Source organism: Saccopteryx bilineata, chromosome 3, assembly GCF_036850765.1.
Source record: "Saccopteryx bilineata isolate mSacBil1 chromosome 3, mSacBil1_pri_phased_curated, whole genome shotgun sequence".
NCBI lineage: Eukaryota > Metazoa > Chordata > Mammalia > Chiroptera > Emballonuridae > Saccopteryx > Saccopteryx bilineata.
In genome coordinates, this window is record NC_089492.1 from 89,836,579 (window position 1) to 89,861,844 (window position 25,266).

At 41.4% G+C, this 25,266-nt stretch overlaps 1 protein-coding gene and 1 long non-coding RNA gene across 6 annotated transcripts in view; one reads left to right on the plus strand and one right to left on the minus strand.

The window, feature by feature from the left end:
* DPY30 (dpy-30 histone methyltransferase complex regulatory subunit) lies at window positions 1–16,318 on the minus strand. 5 transcript variants are annotated; one of them, XM_066266852.1, is made up of 5 exons: window positions 15,928–16,011; window positions 15,576–15,647; window positions 15,445–15,492; window positions 6,181–6,323; window positions 1–339 (listed from the first exon to the last, which is right to left on the minus strand). In XM_066266852.1, exons 2-5 carry the CDS (start codon window positions 15,609–15,611, stop codon window positions 267–269), a joined length of 300 nt encoding a protein of 99 aa, XP_066122949.1. In that variant the 5' UTR covers window positions 15,612–15,647; window positions 15,928–16,011; the 3' UTR covers window positions 1–266. The 5 variants fall into 5 exon arrangements, with proteins under 5 accessions (XP_066122949.1, XP_066122947.1, XP_066122950.1 ...); XM_066266850.1 differs by having other exon boundaries at window positions 15,576–15,619; window positions 15,928–15,992; XM_066266853.1 differs by having other exon boundaries at window positions 15,836–15,974.
* The window catches only part of LOC136330282 (uncharacterized), a 15,081-nt gene continuing 6,000 nt past the window's right edge, over window positions 16,186–25,266 (plus strand). The window contains exon 1 of the long non-coding RNA XR_010730268.1: window positions 16,186–16,275. This is a non-coding gene — a long non-coding RNA (uncharacterized lncRNA). The remainder of the gene's footprint in view (window positions 16,276–25,266) is intronic.

Below are 25,266 nucleotides of genomic sequence, written 5' to 3' on the forward strand. Positions count from 1 at the left end.
TGACATTTAACAGTTTATTTTGAAGATCATTTTAAAAACAAAGTTAAAGACAATCTGAGAAAAATTGCACAGTATACACTCATTAAATAAGTATGATGATTAAATCAAAATAAGAGAAATATGTTATCATCGGCAACTCTGGTAATAAGTCGTTGTCCTGAAGGTTCTTATACTTCCAAAAAGGAGAGGAAATCATGGCAAGAAAGCTGCCTCTTAATCATGTAAATCTATAGTAGAAACCAAATTTCTATGTTCTTCCCAATAAGTCAGTTTCGATCTTCAAACTGTGCCTTGTTTTTTAAAAGATATGCTGCTAGAAATTCAATGGGATTTGGTGGTCTGTAAAGGAAAAGAAATCCAAAATTTAAAATTTATATTCTGTATGAGTTCATTTAAATATATTGTTCCATAATAAAAATGAGTTATCTTTTAAAGTTTAATTTTTTTTACAGTCAAAGGCCATTGGAATATAGTAAATGTATGTCTGAATCTGCTTATGAACTCAATTCTAAAACACAAGTTTCAAAAGTGTACTGACAATTGGATGACAATTATCCCAGGGGAATAATGACGTGAAGGGACCACAAGTGAAGCTTCTGCAATACTAGCAGCATTCAGTTTCTTGATCTAAGTGCAGGTTACACAAGTATGCTTGGTTTCTGAAAATCCATCAAGCTGTACATCTATAGTATTCTTAATTTTCTCTGAGTATTATCCTTCACAGTAAGAATACAAAAACAATATAGGAAAATGGTTACAGCCTCACCAAGACATGTAGACGAACTCTCTAAGTGACTAATCAAAGAAAGCAATATTCATTTTGAACAAGTTCTGTGTTGTTGTTGTTTTTGTGAGAGAGACAGAGAGAGGGACAGACAGACAGGAAGGAAGAAAGATTAGAAGCATCAATTGTTCATTGTGGCACCTTAGTGGTTCATTGATTCCTTTCTCATATGTGCCTTGACCGGCAGGCTACAGCAGACCGAGTGACCCCTTGCTCAAGCCAGCAACCTTGGGCTCAAGCTGGTGAGCCTTGCTCAAACCAGATGAGCCTGCACTCAAGCCGGTGACCTCAGGGTTTCGAACCTGGGTCCTCTAAGTCCCAGTCCGATGCTCTATCTACTGTGCCACCGCCTGGTCAGGCAGTTCTGTGATGTTTCTTTTAAAGACATTTCTATTTTTCTTCAAATAACTTAAATCAATAATAGTTCTAATACTGCCACCACACAGCCCACCTGAGTAAACATAATATTTTAAAATTAAAGGGTGTCAGTCATTTCATATTTATTATTTTTACCTAACTTACCCTTGCTGAAAAAACAAGTAAAAATGAAAAGTGGGGAGTAACATCTATTTAAATCCTACAAGGAAAAGGCATACTGATAATCGATTTATAATGGTCTCAAAATACCCTTCTAATATTTTGAGAAATATACAGTGACAGAAAATAAGTTGACTTTGGATGATGGGTACACAATGCAATTAACAGTTCAACTGCTATAGAGATGTTCACCAGAAACCTATGTACTTTTATTGATCAATGTTACCCCATTAAATTAATTTCTAAATTAAAATACTCCTTTAGTAATTTAAAGTCTTTTAATGGGCTAGTGTTTTTCTATATTAATTTACTTACTCATTTTCCAGACTACTTACTTTAAAATTATATTTACTAATAGCATATTACATAAAACTACTTCAAATTCTTTATTCTAGCACATAAAGTAATATTTAGAATTTCAAACTTTAGCCTTTTTTAAAGAAAAAATAAATTATGTCCATACTTCAACTGCCAGTAGTAGAGCCATAAATAAATAAATCCTATTTTATAAATACAACAATCTAGAACAAATATTTAATGTGTATCATATAATTTTATGTAAACAAATTAATACATTCATTTAAAAAAAATTTTTTTAGATTTTATTCATTCATTTTAGAGACCAGAGAAAGAGAGAGAAAAAGGGAGGAGCAGGAAGCATCACCTTCCATATGTCCCTTGACCAGACAAGCCCAGGGTTTCAAAGCGGCAACCTCAGAGTTCCAGTTCAACACTTGATCCATTGCCCCACCACAGGTCAGGCTAATATATTATTCTAAATCAATAATTCACCCTAACTGTAAGATATAATTTCATCAGGTTCCTTACCAAGTTGTATCAGTGTACTGTTATTCATTATTATTCTTTGAACAAAACATAATCTTCACCAGTAGGAGAGTGCATAAAAAAGATGTGGTACATTTACAGAATGGAATACTACTCGGCCATAAAAAAACAAATCTCGACTAAGAGACATGGACAGGCGTGGGGTGGTTACGGGAGGGGGGGAGGAGGGAAAAGAGGAGGGAGAGGGGGAGGGGTACAAAGAATACTGGATAGAGGGTGACGGAGGACGATCTCTCTTTGGGTGATGGGTATGCAACAGAACTAAATGACAAGATAACATGGAAATGTTTTCTTTGAATATATGTACCCTGATTTATTGATGTCACCCCATTAAAATAAAAATTTATTTATAAAAAAAAAACACAAATCTCACCTTTTACAACTGCATGGATGGACCTGGAAATTATTATGCTAAGTGAAATGAGCCAGTCAGAGAAAGACTATATCACATGACCTCACTTATATATGGAATCTAATCAACAAAATAATTTAACAAACAAGATAAAAACAGAGGCATAGATATATAGAACAGACTGACAGATGTCAGAGGGCAGGGGTGGGAAAGCTGGATGAAAAAAGATGAAGGCATTAAGCAAAAAATAGATATGTAAGACACACAGACATGGACAACAGTATGGTGACAGCCAGAGAGACAGGGAATGGGGGAGGTGAAAGTGGGCGGGGAGGGGAATAAATGAGGACAGAAAGAGACTTGACTTTGGATGATGTGTGTACGATGCAGTATGCAGATGATGTTAAATTTTAACTTGAAATATGCATGGTTTTATTAATCAATGTCATGACCAATAAATTCTATTAAAAAAAGAGCATAATCTTCATCTAATAGATGTTGACTAATACAATTTATAAGAAAGTAAGTGTTTTTACCCTGACCAGGCAGTGGCGCAGTGGATAGAGTCAGACTGGGAGGTGGAGGACCCAGGTTCGAAAACCTGAGGTCACCGGCTTGAGCGCGAGCTCTTCTGGTTTTCGCAAGGCTAACCAGCTTGAGCACAAGGTCGCCGGCTTCAACAAGGGATCGCTCGTTCAGCTGTAGCCCCCCCCCCCCCCCCCCCCCCCGTCAAGACATATGAGAAGGCAATCAATGAACAACTAAGGTGCTGAAACGAAGAATTGATGCTTCTCATCTCTCTCTCCTTTCCTGTCTGTCCGTCCCTCTCTGACCCCTCTGTCTCTGTCACCAAAATAAAAAATATATATATTTTTTTTTTTTTATTTTACAGAGACAGAGAGTGAGTCAGAGAGAGGGATAGACAGGGACAGACAGGAACGGAGAGAGATGAGAAGCATCAATCGTTAGTTTTTCGTTGCGCGTTGCAACACCTTAGTTGTTCATTGATTGCTTTCTCATATGTGCCTTGACCGCAGGCCTTCAGCAGACCGAGTAACCCCTTCTGGAGCCAGCGACCTTGGATTCAAGCTGGTGGGCTTTCACTCAAGCCAGATGAGCCCGTGCTCAAGTTGGCGACCTCAGGGTCTTGAACCTGGGTCCTCCGCATCCCAGTCCGACGCTCTATCCACTGCGCCACCGCCTGGTCAGGCAAAAAAAAAAATTTTTCATGGGATTTGCTTACACAAAAATTAGATAGAATTGCTGGGTAAACATATACACAGGAAAGAGAAAAAATTGTAATCTTGTCAATAAGGAAATGTAAATTAAAACAATTTGGCAAAAAATGTTTATAACACTCATGTTGTTGAAGCTATGATATCATGGAAGAATTTTTTTTTTTTTTTTGCATTTTTTTTTTCTTTATTCATTTTTAGAGAGGAGAGGGAGAGGGAGAGAGACAGAGAGAGAGAAGGGGGGAGGAGCTGGAAGCATCAACTCCCATATGTGCCTTGACCAGGCAAGCCCAGGGTTTCGAACTGGCGACCTCAGCATTTCCAGGTCGACACATTATCCACTGCGCCACCACAGGTCAGGCCTAGAATTTTAAAAATAAACTTTTGGACATAAACATGATACTAAGTGTCAAACACCATAAAAATAGTCATGCCCTTTTAAGCAGCAAACTATGGCCCTGGCCGGTTGGCTCAGTGGTAGAGCGTCGGCCTGGCATGCGGGAGTCCCGGGTTCGATTCCCAGCCAGGGCACACAGGAGAAGCGCCCATCTGCTTCTCCACCCCTCCCCCTCTCTTTCCTCTCTATCTCTCTCTTCCCCTCCCGCAGCCAAGGCTTCATTGGAGCAAAGTTTGCCCCGCTGAGGATGGCTCTGTGGCCTCTGCCGCAGGCGCTGGAATGGCTCTGATTGCGGCAGTGACGCCCCAAAAAGGGCAGAGCATCACCGGGTGGATCCCGGTCGGGCGCATGAGGGAGTCTGACTGCCTCCCCGTTTCCAACTTCAGAAAAATACAAAAAAAAAAAAAGCAGCAAACCAAATCTTGGGAATTTATCATATGAAAGTAATTAAATAAAATAAAGGAAATTGAACCTAAATTTTCAACAAGTAGCTAAATTAATTGTAGTACTATTATAATTTAAAATATAATCATGAAGTCTATGCAGAGATATGAATAAAGCTTTATAATATTAAGTAAAAAGGAAATGTAAAGTTATAAGCATACCATCATTACAGATCTTTATAAATATGCATATGATCAAAGACTCAGAAAAATTGCCTGACCAGGTGGTGGCGCAGTGGATAGAGTGTCAGACTGGGATGCAGAGGACCCGGGTTCGAGACCCCGAGGTCGCCAGCTCGAGTGCGGGCTCATCTGGTTTGAGGAAAAAGCCCACCAGCTTGAACCCAAGGTCGCTGGCTCCAGCAAGGGGTTACTCGGTCTGCTGAAGGCCCGCGGTCAAGGCACATATGAGAAAGCAATCAATAAACAACTAAGGTGTTGCAACACGCAATGAAAAACTAATGATTGATGCTTCTCATCTCTCTTCGTTCCTGTCTGTCTGTCCCTGTCTATCCCTCTCTCTGACTCACTCTGTCTCTGTAAAAAAAATAAAAATTAAAAAAAAAAAAAAAAAGACTCAGAAAAATTAAGTGTCTGAGATTATGGCAGACTTTAAAAATATCTTTAAGGCCCTGGCCGGTTGGCTCAGTGGTAGAGCGTCGGCCTGGCGTGCAGAAGTCCTGGGTTCGATTCCCGGCCAGGGCATACAGGAGAAGCGCCCATCTGCTTCTCCACCCCTCCCCCTCTCCTTCCTCTCTGTCTCTCTCTTCCCCTCCCGCAGCCTAGGCTCCACTGGAGCAAAGATGGCCCGGGCGCTGGGGATGGCTCCTTGGCCTCTGCCTCAGGCGCTAGAGTGGCTCTGGTCGCAACAGAGCGACACCTGGAAGGGCAGAGCATCGCCCCCTGGTGGGCAGAGCATCGCCCCCTGGTGGGCAGAGCGTCGCCCCTGGTGGGCATGCCCGGTGGATCCCGGTGGGGCGCATGCGGGAGTCTGTCTGACTGTCTCTCCCCGTTTCCAGCTTCAGAAAAATAAAAAAATTAAATAAAAATAAATAAAAATAAAAATATCTTTAATATCCACCTGACCAGTGGTGGCACAGGTTCAAAACCGAGGTAGCCCGCTTGAGCATGGGCTCATCTGGCTAGAGCTCAGGCTCACAGCTGGAGTACAAGGTCACCAGTTTGAATGTGGGATCACAGAAATGATCCCATGGTTGCTAGCTTGAAACACATGGTCGCTGGCTTGAGTAAGGGGTCACTGGCTCAGTTGGAGCTCCTTGGTCAAGGCACGTATGTATGAGAAGCAATCAATGAACAACTAAAGTGCCACAACCATGAGATGATGCTCCTCATCTCTCTCCCTTCCTGTCTGTCTCACTCCCTACCCCCTCTTGCTAAAAAAAAAATATATATATATACACACACACACACACATACATACACACACACATACATACACACACGCACCTTTAATATCCATAAAATTTTTATATTAAAAAAACTACATATAACTAATGATATTTCAATTAGAAAAGTCTTTATTTTGCTTTCTCTGGTAACTCCTTATGCAGATACCATTATCTTACCTTTCCTTTGCAAGCACAGCAAGTCCCTGTAATAAGATAGGCACAACAGTCTGATCCAGGTAGGCACGAGTTGGCAAAGACTGGAGATCAACTTTCTGTTTTGATGACTTTTCTGCATTAATCTTCTCATTTTCTACTATCCTCTAGTGAATTCAAAAAACATGCATGAATATTACAAATACTTACTTTTGAGTGCTAAACAAAAATTAATGGAAACATGATACTAATAGAAAAGACAAGCCAATAACTAAAAACTAGTATTGAACTGTAAAACCCCTCTCTGCCAACATAAAATAAAATCAGACTTATCTAAATTCCATTCAAGCTTCTTTTCTCTGAAAGCACCATAACTCCTCTTTTAATGTCATATCTCCAGATCATTCTCTTTCTCACTTTCCTCTGCCTTTTCAGAAGTAAATAGAAGTCTTTCTTTTTTTTTCATGAGAATACCTTCTTACAGCTTCAAAAAATGTGGACATGACACTAAGTAGCACTGAATCACAGAGAGAAAGCTAGTCCTATTGCAATTCTTTTATTACAGATAATATCAAGGACAAAGTCTCAGTTTGGTGCTAATATGTCTTTTAATATTTCTGTACCACTTGCTTAACTCTTAACACAGAGAGTCGGCTTTGGGCTGAGAGCCTTTCACTGGCAACAGAATTCAGCTAAAATTTATTACCACTGTTTTATACTCAGCTTTCATTTTTATAGTTACCCTCTGCCCAATGAGAATGTGTTTTCCATTTATATGAATGAAAAAAAAATAGTAAGTAAAGAACAAACAAAAAAAAAAAACAGGGAATATGAGTAACATAGAAAAAATTATTAATGTAATAGCCACATCAAGTTTAGGAAACAATGAATAACGTTCTACGTGTTAAGAATCCCCAAATTTGGGGCCTTTCACATAGATTCATTTGCCATCCAGAACATCAAAAACTACTTCAAGTAAAAAATTTTGTCTTCTTTTGAAAATTTACCAATTTAGAAATTTAGAAAAAAGTGGCTATCTAAAACACTATTTAAGAGCATTACCATTCAAATGAATGTTTGCTCCAAACATACTCAAACTGAATACAAATGAATCCACAATAACAAAAAAAACATTTTTCTATATTTAGTATTTTTATATTTTATTTTACAAAAAGTGAAAAAAACTATATCAGGCAACTACTCTAGTTTTGCTTATGATGTTTCCCTCTAATTTTGGGACTTAATAAGAAAATAATTTTCTATACATAATTAATGTATAAAATAGCTATTTGCCCATGGATTACTTATTGGTCATCAGTAAATTTCAACAGACAATACTATTTTTTCAACAAAAATAGTCAGTTATATGACACTCCAATGCCTTCAATAAGAAACAGCAATACAAAAAAAAAAAAAGAAACGGCAATACATAAGCAACTTTTATAAATCCTATAATCAACTACTTGGTCAAATCCTCTCGTTTGCTTCATGCAAATATTTACTGAATATTCACTATATGCCAAATTGCTATGCTTAATTTTAGGTAAGTCAAAATCCTAAATTAATTTTAAAAATATATACAAACTACTATAAAAAATAATAAACTGTTAAGAGTGTAGAACAGTGATCACAAAAAGAACAAAATGACATAAATCTATGATTGCCCCAACTTAATGCTTTCTGCCTGGAGCACTTATAGGAAGCAATTAAAGAAAAGGGAACCAAAGCAGAACCCAGCTGTCTCCCTGAGTTGAGAGTTAAAAACCCAGGGAGACCAGGCTATCTCTAATATGAAGGGCACACTGAAGGCGAGTCATATGGAGTCATATGGAGAGGCGAGAGCTGCACAGAGAGGAAACAGCTGCACAGAAGGACACTAAAGACTGCCTTCCAGTCTTCTGGTGAGTACCTATCAATGCATGGCTATGAGGGAACTACCCAGACCAGGGGAAAAAGCACATGAAAGAAGCAGGAGGCACAATCCCTGCCACTCACACAAGCCAGGACTCCTTCACGTTTCTATGACCCAGAATGGGAAAACCTCATACTACATAAAGCACTGGGTTGAATATGAAAGAAGACGAAATGAGACCTAAGGTAAAGGCTTGTCTAGTCTAACCTAACAAAGCTCAAACCTCAAAACAATCAAATTGTTTCCAAGTAACTTAACTATGTCCTAGAAGAAAGCTAAAGAATGTTTGAAGGCAGCATGGCTGAGTAGCTCAGTTGGTTGGAGCATCACTCTGCTACAACAAGTTGCAGGTTTGATCCCCAGTCATAGCACATACAAAGAAAAACCAAGGGTCTGACCAGGTATTGGCACAGTAGATACAGCATCAACCTGTGATGCTGAGGTCCCAGGTTTGGAACCCCAAGGTCACTGGGTTGAACATAGGCTCACCCGACTTGAGTGTGGGATCATTAGCATGATCCCATGGTTGCTGGCTTGTGCTCAAAGGTCACTGACTTGAAGCCCAAGGTTGCTGGCTTGAGCAAGGAGTCACTGGCTCAACTTGAGCCCTCCAGTCAAGGCACATAAGAAAAGCGTCTGACCAGATGGTGGCGCAGTGGATAGAGCGTCGGACTGGGATGCAGAGGACCCAGGTTCGAGACCCCAAGGTCGCCAGCTTGAGCGCGGGCTCATCTGGTTTGAGCAAAGCTCACCAGCTTGGACCCAAGGTCACTGGCTCGAGCAAGGGGTTACTCGGTCTGCTGAAGGCCCATGGTCAAGGCACATATGAGAAAGCAATCAATGAACAACTAAGGTGTTGCAACGCGCAACGAAAAACTAATGATTGATGCTTCTCATCTCTCCGTTCCTGTCTGTCTGTCCCTGTCTATCCCTCTCTCTGTCTCAGTAAAAAAATAAGAGAAGCAATCAATGAACAACTAAAAGGGACAAAATTACGAGTTGATGCTTCTCATCTCTCTCACTTCTTATCTCTCTCTCTTTAAAAAAAATTGCCAGGTGGACCCTGGGCAGGTAGCTCAGTTGTTTAGAGCATTAGCTCATTACACCAAAGTTGCAGGTTCAACTCAAGTCAGGGCACATACAAGAAGCAACCAATGAATGCATTTTTTTTTTTTCAGAGACAGAGAGAGAGTCAGAGAGAGGGATAGATAGGAACAGACAGACAGGAACAGAGAGAGATGAGAAGCATCAATCATCAGTTTTTTTGTTGCAACACCTTAGTTGTTCATTGATTGTTTTCTCATATGTGCCTTGACTGTGGGCCTTCAGCACACCGAGTAACCCCTTGCTCAAGCCAGCGACGTTGGATCCAAGCTGGTGAGCTTTTTACTCAAACCAGATGAGCCCACGCTCAAGCTGGCAACCTCGCGGTCCCGAACCTGGGTCTTCCAAATCCCAGTCCGATGCTCTATCCACTGTGCCACTGCCTGGTCAGGCGAATGCATAAATAAATGAAACAGCAAATCAATGTTTCTCTCTCACTATCTCTAAAATCAATTTTTTTTAATTGACTGCCAAGCAGCAAAGAAGCAGGAAAATACTACTCATAATGAGGAGAAAAATCAATCCACAGAAAAAGCCAGAATTGAAACAAATGATAGAGTAGGAATGTATGTCATTAAACCAGTTATTACAAGATATATTATATGTTCAAGAATATAGAGAAAAGCACAAATAAATTAAACACAATACTAAAAAAAAACCTGAATGGCTAAAATTTTTTCAAAACCATTAAAACTCTAAACCTATAGATAAAAAAAAACTCAATAAATCCTAAGCACAAGAAACATTAAAAAAATTTTAAAGTCACCATGACACATCATAATCAAATTATTTAAAACCTGAAATAAAATTTTAAAAGTGCCAAGAAAAAAGGCATTCAATTTGAAGGAGCAAAGATATAAAAGACAGTAGACTTCTTGTCAGATATAATGTCAGCCAGAAGAAAACGGAACAAATCTATACCCAGCAAAAACATCTCAAAAACAAAGGCAAATAAATGGCTCCTTACCAGCAGATCTGAACTACAAGAAATGTTAAGGAAACCCTCCCTGACCAGGCAGTAGCACAGCGGATAGAGCATCAGTATGGGACACAGAGGACCCAAATTCAAAACCCCAAGGTCGCAAGCTTGAGTGCAAGTTCACCAGCTTGAGCACAGGGTTGCTGGCTTGAGTGTCAGATCATAGACATGACACCATGGTCACTGGCTGGAGCCCATGGGTAACTGGCTTGAGTCCATAGGTCATTTGCTTGAGCTCAAAGATCGCTGACGGGCCCTGGCTGGTTGGCTCAGCGGTAGAGCGTCGGCCTAGCGTGCGGAGGACCCGGGTTCGATTCCCGGCCAGGGCACACAGGAGAAGCGCCCATTTGCTTCTCCACCGTCCCCTCCTTCCTCTCTGTCTCTCTCTTCCCCTCCCACAGCCAAGGCTCCATTGGAGCAAAGATGGCCTGGGCGCTGGGGATGGCTCCTTGGCCTCTGCCTCAGGCGCTAGAGTGGCTCTGGTCACGGCAGAGCAACGCCTCGGAGGGGCAGAGCATCGCCCCCTGGTGGGCAGAGCCTCGCCCCTGGTGGGCGTGCCGGGTGAATCCCGGTCGGGCGCATGCGGGAGTCTGTCTGACTGTCTCTCCCTGTTTCCAGCTTCAGAAAAATGAAAAAAAAAAAGACAGCTGACGATGGCCCTGGCTGGTTGGCTCAGCAGTAGAGCGTCGGCCTGGCGTGTAGGGGACCCGGGTTCGATTTCCGGCCAGGGTACATAGGAGAAGCGCCCATTTGCTTCTCCACCGTCCCCTCCTTCCTCTCTGTCTCTCTCTTCCCCTCCCACAGCCAAGGCTCCATTGGAGCAAAGATGGCCCGGGCGCTGGGGATGGCTCCTTGGCCTCTGCCCCAGGCGCTAGAGTGGCTCTGGTCGCGGCAGAGCAACGCCTCGGAGGGGCAGAGCATCGCCCCCTGGTGGGCAGAGCCGGGTGAATCCCGGTGGGGCGCATGCGGGAGTCTGTCTGACTGTCTCTTCCCATTTCCAGTTTCAAGAAAGATAAAAAAAAAAAAAAAAAGATCGCTGACGTAAGCAAGGGGTCACTGATTTGGCTGGAGACCCCTAGTCAGGGTACATAAGAGAAAGCAATCAATGAACAACAAAGGTGCTGCAATGAAGAATTGATGCTTCTCACCTCTCTCCCTTCCTGTCTGTCGCTTAAGCAAATAAATAAATAAATAAGAAACTCTTCAGGAGGAAGAACAATGATAACAAAGAGAAGTTTGGATCTACACTAAAGAATGAAGACCCCAGAAATACATATGTAAAATATTCCTTTTTCTTATTGTTGAAATCTCTTTAAAAAATAACTTTTATTTATTTAAATATTTTATTTATTCACTTTAGAGAAGGAAGAGAGAGAAAGAGAGAGAGAGAGAGACTGAGAAGGGGGGAGGAGCAGAAAGCATCAACTCCCATATGTGCTTTGACTGGGCAAGCCCGGGGTTTCAAACCCCGTGACTTCCATATTCCAGGTCAACACTTGATCCACTGCGCCACCACAGGCCAGGTAATAACTAAACTTTAAAAAAAAATTTTTAGCCTGACCTGTGCTGGTGCAGTGGATAAAACGTCGACCTGGAAATGCTGAGGTCACCGGTTCAAAACCCTGGGTTTGCCTGGTCGAGGCACATATGGGAGTTGATGCTTCTAGCTCCTCCCCCCTTCTCTCTCTCTCTCCCTCTCTCTAAAAATGAATAAATAAAAAAATTTAAAAAAATTAAAAAAAAAAAAAGGAATTGAGGAAGTCTTCCTCCAAATCCGTAATTTAAAAAAAAAAAAAAAAAAAAAAAATTTTAAATACCAACCTGTAGGGCTTATAACTTGTAAAAGTAAACTATGTGAGAGGAAATGGAAGATTACTATAGTAAGATTCTTATACTATAAATGATAAGATATAGCCCTGGCCAGTTGGCTCAGTGGTAGAGCATCGGCCTGGCGTGCAGGAGTCCCAGATTCGATTCCCAGCCAGGGCACACAGGAGAAGTACCATCTGCTTCTCCACCCCTCCCCCTCTCCTTCCTCTCTTCCCCTCCCGCAGCCAAGGCTCCATTGGAGCAAAGTTGGCCCAGGCACTGAGGATGGCTCTGTGGCCTCTGTCTCAGGCGCTGGAATGGCTCTGGTTGCAACAGAGTGATGCCCCAGATGGGCAGAGCATCGCCCCCTGGTGGGCATGCCGGGTGGATCCTGGTCGGGCACATGTGGGAGTCTGTCTGACTGCCTTCCTGTTTCCAACTTCAGAAAAAAAATAAATAAAAATGATAAGATATATTATCACTTGATGGTAAGTTATGATAAGTTAAACTTGCATACTACAGTGTGTCCCTAAAGTCATGGTGCACTTTTGACCGGTCACAGGAAAGCAACAAAGACAATAGAAATGTGAAATCTGCACCAAATAATAGGAAAACCCTCCCAGTTTCTGTAGAATGATGTGGCAGCATGCGCACATGATGACATAACACTGAGACTACAGCGGAGCAGACCACGGCCAAGCCAGTTGAGATGTGGACGGTACAGAGGAAAGTTCAGTGTGTTCTGTGGCTCGCTAAATTCGAATCCGTGACCAAAGTGCAACGTGAATATCGATGCATTTATAACAAAGCGCCACCACATAGGAATAACATTACTCGGTGGGATAAGCAATTGAAGGAAACCGGCAGTTTGGTGGAGAAACCCCGTTCTGGTAGGTCATCAGTCAGTGACGAGTCTGTAGAGGCTATACGGGATAGCTACCTAAGGAGCCCTAAAAAATCTGTGTGTGAGCCCACATTGAACTGCACTGAATAGGTATGAAACTGGGAGAGTTTTCCTTTTATTTGGTGCAGATTTCACATTTCTATCGTCTTTTGTTGCTTTCCTGTGACCGGTCAAAAGTGCACCATGACTTTATGGACACACTGTATAAACCCTAAAGCAAACACCTTAAAAAAATTATAATAGTACAATAAATAAAATATAATCATAATAGAATAAACAGCAGTAGCCGTATGATAATGGCTTCCAGACTTTCATATATCACAATTAGATATAAAATAATACAATAGAGGAAGAAACTAATATAGGGTTAATTCTATTTTACCAACCAAAACTGTAAAATTAAATATAATTATTATTTTCCTATCACTATTAATTTACAAAAGAACAAGCATTTTAAAATTATGGAAGCAGGACCCTGGCTGGTTGGCTCACTGGTAGATCGTCAGCCTGGCCTGTGGATGACCCAGGTTTGATTCCCAGTCAGGGCACACAGAAGTGCCCATCTGCTTCTCCACCCCAGCTCCTCTCACTTTTCTCTTTCTCCTTTTCTCTCTCTCGCCTTCCTTCCTGTAACCAATGTTCCGTAAGAGCAAGTTGGCCCCAGGGCACTGAGGATGGCTCCTTGGCCTCTGCCTCAGGCGCTAAAAAACGGCTTTGGTTGCAAAAGAGCAAGAGCCCCAGAAGGGCAGAGCATCGACCCCTAGTGGGCATGACAGGTGGATCCCAGTCAGGGCACATGTGGGAGTCTGTCTCAGCCTCCTTTCCTCTCACTAAAATTAAAAATATATATATATATAGAAGCAGGAAGACCAATCATCAAATAATGTATCATTTTTAAACACTCACTTCATTCTCATTTTTTTCTCACTTTACCATGGAAATTGAGAAAAAGCATTTAGGTATCACTGCTCTACAGTAGCACGGTTCTGGAATTATACACAAGCACCATCAAAAAAAAAAAAGGACTGCTAATGCCTAAAAAAAAGTCTCTTAAATGACTAGAAAACAGCCTGATCTGTGGTGTAGCACAGTGGATAAAGACCTGGAATGGTGAGGTTGCCAGTTAGAAACCCTGGGCTTACCCAGTCAAGGTACATATGACAAGCAAATACTACCAATTGATGCTTACTGCTCCTGCTCATTCCCATCCCACCCCCCCTTCTCTCTTTTCTCTTCTCTAAAAAAAAAAAAAAAGACTAGATAACAAAGTGCTGTATATCTTTATCTGATTCAGCAGAAGTTCAACTAAAAACTGCATTAGGAAGAGAAAGATTCTCTTATATCAAAGCAATATATATTATTAGCAACTTTACAGACACATTGTAGTCATTCCACATGCCAGCAAACTGTAGGAGTCGGTCAAGATCAGAAATAAAATTTAATTGTTCTTTAAAAATGTCAACCTGGCCCTGGCCAGGTAGCTCAGTTGGTTAGAGCACCCTCCGGATATGACAAGGATGCAGGTTGAATCCCCGGTCAGGGCACACACAAAAAACAACCAATGAATGCATAAGTAAATGAAACAGCAAGTTGATGTTTTGCTCTTTCTCTCTCTCCCCTTATCTCCCCCCACACACTCCTTTCTCCTTCCTCTAAAATCAATAAATAAAAATTTATAAAATAAATAAAAAATAAAAATGTCAAACTACTTAAGTTTAACACACAGCTCTCCACTTACCCCCTGGTAACTTAAACAAGTTACTCAATTTCTCTGAGCCTTACAGGGTTCAAGATATATGCAAATCATTTAGTAGTGAGCGTGGCAAACAGTAAAAGGGCTAACAAAACACTAACAGCTGTTACTATTACTCTCCTCATGAAGGCTCCTGCCCTCACTTATCCAAACTTCATCACCAGTAATGTCTTTCTTTGTATAGAAAACCCATACATCTTCAGAAAGCCCGTTCTCCTAACCAATTCCACATAGCTCTGGTTAATTCATTTTTTCCCAGCATTTACTCCTTCATTTACAAAATAACTTGTATTTTTATAATAACGTCTTAGCACTTATATGAAAAAGCTCTATAAATTTACCTTCTTTTTCATATTTTTCACATGTACTTTCTGAATTCAGATTTAACCATGTAAGGCAAAAACAGTCTCTGCTATGTGTGTTATAGCTCCCAATGGCACTTGACTACTAAACTCTGCAAAGAAATCAACATTAAATGCTGGCTACACCAACAAAACTCTGCTACAAAGACAATGAGTTTCTTAATTGTAATGTGCCATCTTTCCAAAGCAATATCCCAACAAATGCAATAGCCACCAAGCAAAATGATTCTTTGTTTCCATACATCACTTTCACAAGTTCCACTTCTTGACTCAGAATTAATTTGTACGTCCGTATACCACAAAGTGTTAGTACCGCTAATAAAACAAGCTACCCATAATTTGATAGTATTTGCTTCATGATGATAAAGTCTTCCCTTGGGCAAAGCAACCAAGTAAAAATGGATCCCAAGTTTTCTCCGGCTCTTAAGAGACGCACAGAAACGGCATAGGAACTGGGCGAGTTACCTCGACGTTTTCTGTGAGACCGTACTCAGAGTGAGGATTTTCTGCAACCTAAAAAACAAAACACAGGTCACAGATATCAGCCGGCCTTTCTCACAGCACATCGCCACCTTAAATCCAGGGCCTCCAGGTACCTGCGTCTGTCCCTCCAGCATCTGCTCTGGCTCCATGGCGGACCCTGCAAATCACAGTCCCCGGATACCAGTCTTGGAAAACAAGAACAAGGGTGAGTTACCCCGGCGATTTCAACACTAAGACACCAGGACGGAAAAAAAAAGAAAGAAAAAGAAAAGACGCCAGGATCGAGTCCAGCCCAGCCCCCGACCGCGCCCCTCACCCCGACCTGGGCACGGGATCACTCTGAGCAGTAGAGGAAGCAGGGTGGGACACACACCGCGACCCCGCGAGCGCGCGCGTCAGGTCCGGAAGCTCCACGATCCCAAGCTGCCACAAGAAGTGGTGAAAGAGGATAAGGGATCTGATTACCCGGGCGGAGCACTCCGCTGCTAAGAGCCCTGCAGCGCGCCACCAACTCCCAGCACAAACCGCTTCCGCCGTAAGTGACGGATGTCGCACGACTAACGCGCTTGCGCAGAACTCCCCAGCGGGCGTGGAGTGAGGAGAGTTTCTGACCGTCCTGGAGTCTACCTGCCTCTCTGGGTTCGCAGGCTATCCTAGGAAAGGTCTGGTCTCCGCGTCTGTGAGAGAATCTTTCCTCGACCTGCCCAGCCATGCTGAGCACCACAACTGCAGACCCACTGACCAGCCAGCCCTCGGTGCTGGCTGAGAGCTTCTGCCCCAGCTTTTCGTCGCGGAACCGAAATCACTTGCTGGGTAGTTTTTTGTTGTTGTTGTTGTTGTTTTTTAATTTATTCATTTTTAGAGAGGAAAGAGAGAGAGAGAAGGGGGGAGGAGCTGGAAGCATCAACTCCCATATGTGCCTTGACCAGGCAAGCCCCAGGGTTTCGAACCGGCAACCTCAGCATTTCCAGGTTGACGCTTTATCCACTGCGTCACCACAGGTCAGGCCTGGGTAGTTTTTACTATGAAATCTCAGACCCAACCTCGACAGTCTGCGAAAGGATATCAATATTTTACGCTAAAGCTAAACAAAGAAGCAGTTGTTTTGGAGTTTCGTAATAAGCTTTTATTCAGACCCTTAAATCTGTGAATATGTGATGGTAACCATATTTCACGCTTCTATCAAGATTAGCAATATGCAACTGGCTTTCCAAACCGTGATACTGTTGACACTATTGTTTTTGTAAAAAATACAAAGGATAGCCTGACCAGGCAGTGGCTCAGTGGATAGAGCGTCAGACTGGGACGCAGTAGGACCTAAGCTTGAAACCCAGAGGTCTCTGGCTTGAGTGGGCAGTTGAGCGTGGGATCATAGACATGATCCCAGGGTCGCTGGCCTGAGCAAGGGGTTACTCGTTCTACTGTGGTCCCCCCACACACTCCCCAGTCAAGGCACATATTAGAAAGCAATCAATAAACAACTAAGGTGCCACAACAAAGAATTGATGCTTCTCATCTCTCTCCCTTCCTGTCTGTCCCTATCTGTCCCTCCCTCTGTCCTTGTCACAAAGAAAAAAAATACAAAGGATAATTTGTCTCCTGCACACATATGAAAATACTTATAACATTATTATTTTTAAAAGGTAGAAAAGAAAAAAAAAGTAAAAGACAAGTTCATTTTCCTAGCCTAAAATCTGCATGTAAAAACATCTAAAGTAAATAAAGTTTGTTCAGGAGCTAGACTTGTGGATATGTTTTAAAAGTTTTATTTTATAATGTATGCTTGATTAGTATTGTGATTGGTGACAGCTATCATATGGCACTTTGAAGATTTTCCATATAAGACTGATGCAAAGATGGGGATGCATAGGTACAGGATATAGAAACTGACTAGTACATTTATTAACTCAAATTAAGTTTAAGTGCTTTCCTGGAGTGGGAAGTAACAGCAAGTAAGACCAGAGAATAATTGGGGAAACTTAAGAAAATAGTTACATGGCCTGACCAGGCGGTGGTGCAGTGGATAGAGCATTGGCCTCCCATGCTGAGGACCCAGGTTCCAGCTTGAGCGGGGCTCTGCCAACAAAAACATGGGATCATAGATGTGACCCCATGGTCGCTGGCTGGAGCCCAAGATCCCTGGCTTGAGCAAGGGGTCACTAGCTTGGCTGGAGCCCCACCCCCACTCCCATCAAGGCACTTAAAAGAAAGCAATCAATGAATAACAAAGGTGCCACAACAAAGAATTGATGCTTCTCGTTTCTCTCCCTTCCTGTCTGTCTCTCTCTCTCTTGCTAAAAAAAGAAAAGTTACATGCATCATTATATTATAATTCCTACATTTCTCAATACATAGTAAGTACTCAATATATATTACCAAATTATGGAAAATATTTGAGAGCTGTTAATTTCCACTTTCTGAGTACTGACTGTTTTAGGTAAGTAGGAAACGAGACTGTGAGCTCCTTTAGAGCAGGGACCTTGTCTTATATATCTTTGTACTTCACACACTTGGTACATTGCAGGTGCACACATTGAGTTGAGCTGATCCATAGTCAAAATTGGATATTAACATAGACACTAACACTTCTGAAGATTAAAAAAAAATCAATGTAAAAATAATTACTGAAGGGATCAGCCAGGTTTCTCTTAACCTAGAGAAGAATTACTACTGTGGTTTACAAAAACTCTTCAAGTATTTACATTTACAACTTACTAATTGAAAGTCAAAGAACAAGTCGTTTTAGCAGAGATAGGGAAAAAACTGACAGCTAGAAATGATATCAATGAATTAGCAAGAAAGTAATAAGAAAAATAAAGTTAATTGAAGATGTAAGGTCGGTGGATAATGGGGGATGGTCTTGTTGGGAACTCAGACCCATCCGGAAACTTTGGCTAGGACCGCCCACAACCAAGAGCACCAAAAGAAACCTCCAGGAACCCTTTAGAAAAGAGCGACAACTCCATCAGCCAGTGAGATTTCACTACGTCATATTAGCTCGCTCACCCTAGGGACCCTTTAAATATCCCTCACACAGTTTAATCCCTGCGACTTCTCTGAGCCCTGCCCCACCCCACCCTGGACTAGAGAACCTCATCGGGTGGGAAGCACTCTGTACTCAATAAACCTTTTATTATTCCACACTTCATGGCTCCGACCCCTTCCTTTCTCGCTAGGGAAAAATACCTTACAGAAGATACTGCAGAATGCTTAGTTTTGATAGGATTTAAAGATTCTAAAGAAGCCCTGAGAACCATGATTATGACAGAATTTTCCATGGCAACCGTGACTATGACAGAATTTTCACTGAAATGTACTATTTAAAGAGCAATATATTAAAAGAATGAGAAGAACATTTAACTCTAACACTGGGGGGAAATTTTTTTCATTTTCTGTTGCATGAGGTTTTAGAAATGTTTCTATATATTTCTGCATCGCTGATTCCAAATCTGAAATCGTATTTTGGTGCATGCTCTAGTTTTTATGCAATTTTAATTTCTTTTTGTTACACTTAATGGGATGCATTGTGGGGGTTTTTTTGTTTGTTTTTTTAAGATTTTATTTATTCATTTAAGAGAGAGAGAGAATGAGAGAGAGAGAGAAGGGAGAAACCAGTGGGGAGGAGCAGCAGGAAGCATCAACTCCCATATGTGCCTTGACTGGGTAAGCCCAGGGTTTTGTTTTTTGTTGTTGTTTTTGTTTTTGTTTTTGTTTTGTATTTTTCTGAAGCTAGAAACCGGGAGAGACAGTCAGACAGACTCCCGCATGCGCCCGACCGGGATCCACCCAGCACGCCCACCAGGGGGCGACGCTCTGCCCACCAGGGGGCGATGCTCTGCCCCTCCAGGGCGTCGCTCTGCCGCACCAGAGCCACTCTAGCGCCTGGGGCGGAGGCCGAGGAGCCATCCCCAGCGCCCGGGCCATCTTTGCTCCAATGGAACCTTGGCTGCAGGAGGGGAAGAGAGAGACAGAGAGGAAGGAGGGGTGGAGAAGCAGATGGGCACTTCTCGTGTGTGCCCTGGCCAGGAATCGAACCCGGGACTTCTACGCGCCAGGCCAATGCTCTACCACTGAGCCAACCAGCCAGGGCCGGCGGCTATTTCTTGACAGCTCTAAACGGAGTCTGAAATGTGTTCTGCTATCAACGGTAATGTTTATGCAGCAGTTCCAATTGGTTATTTAACTCATCTGCAAGAAGATTATAATGACATAAAAATTGTCCTCGACTTTCTGAAGTATAAGAAGCATAACTGGCCTGACCTGTGGTGGCGTAATGGATAAAGCGTCGACCTGGAACTGCTGAGGTCGCCGGTTTGAAACCCTGGGCTTGCCTGGTCAAGGCACATATGGGAGTTGATGCTTCCAGCTCCTCCCCACCTTCTTCTCTCTCTGTCTCTCTCTCCTCTCTCTCTCCCTCTCTGTCTCTCTCTCTCTCCCTTTCTCTCTCCTCTCTAAAATGAATTTTAAAAAATTAAAAAAAAAAAAAGCATAACTGGATCATTTGTGTGGATCTTAAAATGGTAAATTTCCTGCTAGGACAACAGAGAGGTTTCATGAAGTTCCTTGCTTTCTGTGTTTGTGGGACAGCTGAGCTCGGGAGAAACACTGGACACAGAAGGAGTGGCCGAAACATGAAGCTTTAGAAGTAGGGATGTGAAATACTGTGAATGAACTTGTAGTCAATCGAGACAGGATCATTTTCCCCCCAGTTCACATCAAACTTTGCTTCATGAAGCAGTTTGTTCAGGCTTTGAATAGAGAAAGTGAATGCTTTCAGCATATTTTTTCTGCTTTTCCTGCCTGCTCTTTCAAGATGATAAAAGCAGGTATATTCGATGGACCTCATACATGATGAAGAGTTTTCCACGAAGATAAATAAGGAGGAAAAAGCAGCATGGCAGTCTTTTGTGGTAGTTACAAAGAAATTCCTTGGCAAAAAATAAAGCAGAAAACTATGAACTTCTGATTCAAAGGATGCTGTTGGCTTTCCGTGACATTGGATGTAACATGAGCATTAAGATTCACTTCCTGACCCTGGCCGGTTGGCTCAGTGGTAGAGCGTCGGCCTGGCGTGCAGGAGTCCCAGGTTCAATTCCCAGCCAGGGCACACAGGAGAAGTGCCCATCTGCTTCTCCACCCCTCCCCCTCTCCTTCCTCTCTGTCTCTCTCTTCCCCTCCTGCAGCCAAGGCTCCATTGGAGCAAAGTTGGCTCGGGCGCTGAGGATGGCTCTATGGCCTCTGTCTCAGGTGCTAGAATGGCTCTGGTTGCAACAAAGTGACGCCCCAGATGGACAGAGCATCACCCTGTGGTGGGCATGCCGGGTGGATCCCAGTCGGGCGCATGCAGGAGTCTGTCTGACTGCCTCCCCGTTTCCAACTTCAGAAAAATACAAAAATAAAAATAAATTGCACAAAACAATAATAAAAAAAAAGATTCACTTCCTGAACAGTCATCGTGAGAGGTTTACCAAAAATCTTGGAGCTGTTAGTGATGAGCAGACTACTGCTGGAGCATCAAACGAGATTGTCCTCAACAAGTACACAAACGCAAGAGCTACAAACGCAAATTTTTGCCTGAATAGAATTTAAATAACTTTTGAGCAAATTTTATGATTAAAGTGTTTTAATATGTTCTATTTCGAAATTGTAGACAAATTCTGATGCAATCATATCTTTTAGTGTATTAGTGTATTTACTGCATTATATAAATTATTATAGTTTCACAAAGATGATGCCCAAGAAGATATTCTACTTCATTGTTAAACTAAATGTTGAAAATTTTACAATACGATGAAAACCTAAAATCTTGAATTGAAAAAGAACTGTAGCTTACAGAGAAAAACTAATGTCAGATTTGAGATCAGCACACTTGAATCAGGTAAGAAAAAGTGTTTTTTGTGGATGCAACAAAAATTTTGTTGCCCAATGTAATTGAACTTGTATCAAACTTTGTTCAGGACTCTTACCTGCTTCCATTATGTCCTATTATGGTACTTACTCTACTTTACTCTACTTTGTGTTTGGTTTACAGTTAAACACAGATAAATTTTGAACTGTTCAAAGGCAAATATTATATTCATCTTTATATTTGTTTATTATATAAAATAAATATACTTTCCAAAGGAGTAACAGTATAGGGAAAACGAGCACTGTCACCAGTGTTCTACAATCCAGACTTCCTGTCTTTCTTGAGGTTCTAAGAGTTAGTAGAAAAGATTCCGGAACTATAATTCTAGAATCTAGAATAATAAGAACTGTGCTTGCCTGACCAGGCGGTGGTGTAGTGGATAGAGTGTCAGACTGGGATGCGGAAGGACCCAGGTTCGAGACCCCAAGGTCACCAGCTTGAGTGCGGGTTAGTTTGGTTTGAGCAAAAGCTCACCAGCTTGGACCCAAGGTCGCTGGCTCTACCAAGGGATACTCGGTCTGCTGAGGGCCCGCAGTCAAGGCACGTATGAGAAAGCAATCAATGAACAACTAAGGTGTCGCAATGCGCAACGAAAAACTAATGATTGATGCTTCTCATCTCTCCATTCCCGCCTGTCTGTCCCTGTCTATCCCTCTCTTTGTGTCCGTTAAAAAAAACACCAAAAAAAAAAAACTGTGCTTGACCCCCTTTTTACATACTTGGTGAAAATCCCCTTTATAAAACATTAACTTATTAGAAGGCAATATCTATTTAGGAATAATTCAATATTTTTAGTAAAGAAACATTAGATTTGGGAATAAGTATTAAAACCTGGTTTCTTCACTTGTTTGCCATGTAAAATTAAGCAAATATTAAATTCTTCTGAGCTTCATGTTTTTTCACATATAAAATTAGGATAACAATTCTTCATTGAGAGGATCAAATAAGATAGGATGAAACTGCTTTGTAAAATAAAATTGCCCATTTTATCTATGCCTGACTACTTTGATAATAATGTTCTATCATTTTTGTTGTTGCTTCTATTTTTTTCTTTTAAGTAATTTGTGGAAAAAAGAGTGCTCAGCCTGACCTGTGGTGGCGCAGTGGATAAAGCGTCGACCTGGAAATGCTGAGGTCGCCGGTTCGAAACCCTGGGCTTGCCTGGTCAAGGCACATATGGGAGTTGATGCTTCCAGTTCCTCCCCCCTTCTCTCTCTCTGTCTCTCTCTCCTCTCCCTCTCTCTCCTTTCTATAAATGAATAAATAAAATAAAATGAATTAAAAAAATTAAAAAGAGTGCTCAGAGAAATAACACAATTCAGCACACATGCAAACACGCACACAAATGTGTTTGCAGAGAAATATGGTAGAATATATTGAATGTAAATGGGCCCTCTGAGCGCAGTTTGTGGGGAGGGACCCCAGCTACCTTTCAACACAACCTAGAAAAATATATTTCAGATTTTTAAAAATTATTTTTTATTTATTTATTTTTTTAGAGAGGAGAGACAGAGAAAGAAGGGAAGAGGAGCAGGAAGCATCAATTCCTACATGTGCTTTGACTAGGCAAGCCCAGGGTTTCAAACCAGCTACCTCGGCATTTGAACTTGACACTTTATCCACTGAGCCACCACAGGTCACATGTAGTTCAGATTTTATAAATCACTTTCCAAGGAAGAATCTTTTGGTGGCTAATATAGGAAGACAACCACTCCACCTATAGCTCCCTTGTCTCCATTACCCAAGCACTCTTACCACCGTTGGTCTCCATTACCAAACCCCATACACAAGCACCCTTCCCACCATCCTCATCTCAGAAATGTTGGTATGTATATCAAGGAACATACAAAATGAGTTTTTTAAAGATGTGAATACAGTACAGTATTCTAATTTTTATGATATAAACATGATCTTAGCAATGAGAGTAATAAAAATAAAGAAAAGACTCAACTTATTTTCAATCTAATTGTCAATTATTTCTGCCATTTCTCATAACAGATTATATTTAGATTTTTAAAATAACTTCCTAAATGATTCAAAAAATTTTAAAGTTGACTTTATTATTTTTCTTTTTAGAATCCAAATAAATTTGTTTATAAGTGAGTCATGGTTTGGGGGTTTTTTTAGAGAGAGAGAAGGGGAAAAAACATCAATTTGCTGTTTTTTTTAATTAATTAATTAATTTATTTATTTTTTACAGAGACAGAGAGAGAGTCAGAGAGAGGGATAGACAGGGACAGACAGACAGGAATGGAGAGATGAGAAGCATCTTTAGTTTCTCATTGCGCATTGCGACACCTTAGTTGTTCATTGATTGCTTTCTCATATGTGCCTTGACCGCGGGCTTTCAGCAGACCGAGTGACCCCTTGCTTAAGCCAGTGACCTTGAGTCCAAGCTGGTGAGCTTTGCTCAAACCAGGTGAGCCCGCGCTCAAGCTTGCGACCTCAGGGTCTCAAATCTGGGTCCTCGGCATCCCAGTCCAATGCTCTATCCTTTGCACAACTACCTGGTCAGGCTGTTTTATTTATTGATGCATTCTTTGCTTGACTCTTATACATATTTGCCCTGATGGGAGATTGGACCTGCAACCGGGGCATATCAGGACAATGCTCTAACCTATGGCGCTACCTGGCCAGGGCTATACTATAGTTTTTAATAGGAAAAGATTGGGAATAGGTTAAATTATGGTATCTCAGTACAATGGACTACTGTGTAGCCATTGAAAATATCAGGTAGCTCTGTACGTGCTGGCATATAAAGACATTCACAACATAATTTTATGTGAAAAATGCATATTGTAGGAAAATCCATGTAGTGAGATTCTCTTTTTGCACATATATATTTGTATATGCAAAAGAAAAATTCTGGAAAGATATACAACTATTTTTTTTTTTACAGGGACAGAGAGAGAGTCAGAGAGAGGGATAGATAGGGACAGACAGACAAGAATGGAGAGAGATGAGAAGCATCAATCATCAGCTTTTCGTTGCGAGACCTTAGTTGTTCATTGATTGCTTTCTCATATGTGCCTTGACCGTGGGCCTTCAGCAGACCGAGTAACCCCTTGCTCAAGCCAGTGACCTTGGGTCCAAGCTGGTGAGCTTTTGCTCAAACCAGATGAGCCTGTGCTCAAGCTGGTGACCTTGGGGTCTCGAACCTGGGTCCTCTGCATCCCAGTCCGACACTCTATCCACTGCGCCACCGCCTGGTCAGGCGAGATATACAACTATTAATACTGGTTACCTGTGGAGAGAAAAAATGGGAAGGGGCAGTCTTTACTCTTTACAAACTTTTATATTGTTTGAAGACTTTTTTTATTAAAAGCATAAATTTGTCTTTAAATTAAAAATAAAAATACTTGGGTAAATTTTATTTTATTGGAAAGTATGTAGTTTTTATTATATGAAACATGCAATAATAGCAAAGAATATTTATGCGAGTAATGAGTCTAATCGGTTGTATGATAGTATGGAAAGAAAAATCTTGCCCTGATCAGATAACTTGGTTGGTTAGAGCGTTGTCTGGAAGCACAGAGGTTGCCGGTCAGTAGGGCACATGCAGAAGCACTGTTCGTAGTTGGTATTTGAGATTTTTGGCCACTGCAATAGACTATGAACTTGATCTTAGTCCCTACTATTTGTTGGACAAGTGAATCAATAATATGCACCACAATGTAGACTCAATACAGAAATATAGTTGTTTACACTTAAGCTTTTGATTATTAACACAGATAAATGATAATAATTGCCTAATTGTTACTTTACTCCTCCCATCCCTCACCTCCAATTATGTTTTTTTAATTTGTTTCTCTTTTAAGTTTTCTGCCTTTTTCAGGATCAGTCATCTCCTCTGTTGATTCTAGGTGTACCATTTTATTTATTTATTTATTTATTTA

What these genes read in the sequence shown, in the direction of transcription:
- DPY30 (XM_066266851.1), bottom strand. Translation starts at nt 16,174, where the DNA reads ATGGCTGGGCAGGTCGAGGAAAGATTCTCTCACAGACGCGGAGACCAG. An exon ending in CAGCGGAGTGCTCCGCCCGG is followed by an intron (nt 15,648 to 15,927) that starts GTAATCAGATCC and finishes TTGTTTTCCAAG; the next exon opens with ACTGGTATCCGGGGACTGTG. An exon ending in TGCTGGAGGGACAGACGCAG is followed by an intron (nt 15,493 to 15,575) that starts GTACCTGGAGGC and finishes TTTGTTTTTTAG; the next exon opens with GTTGCAGAAAATCCTCACTC.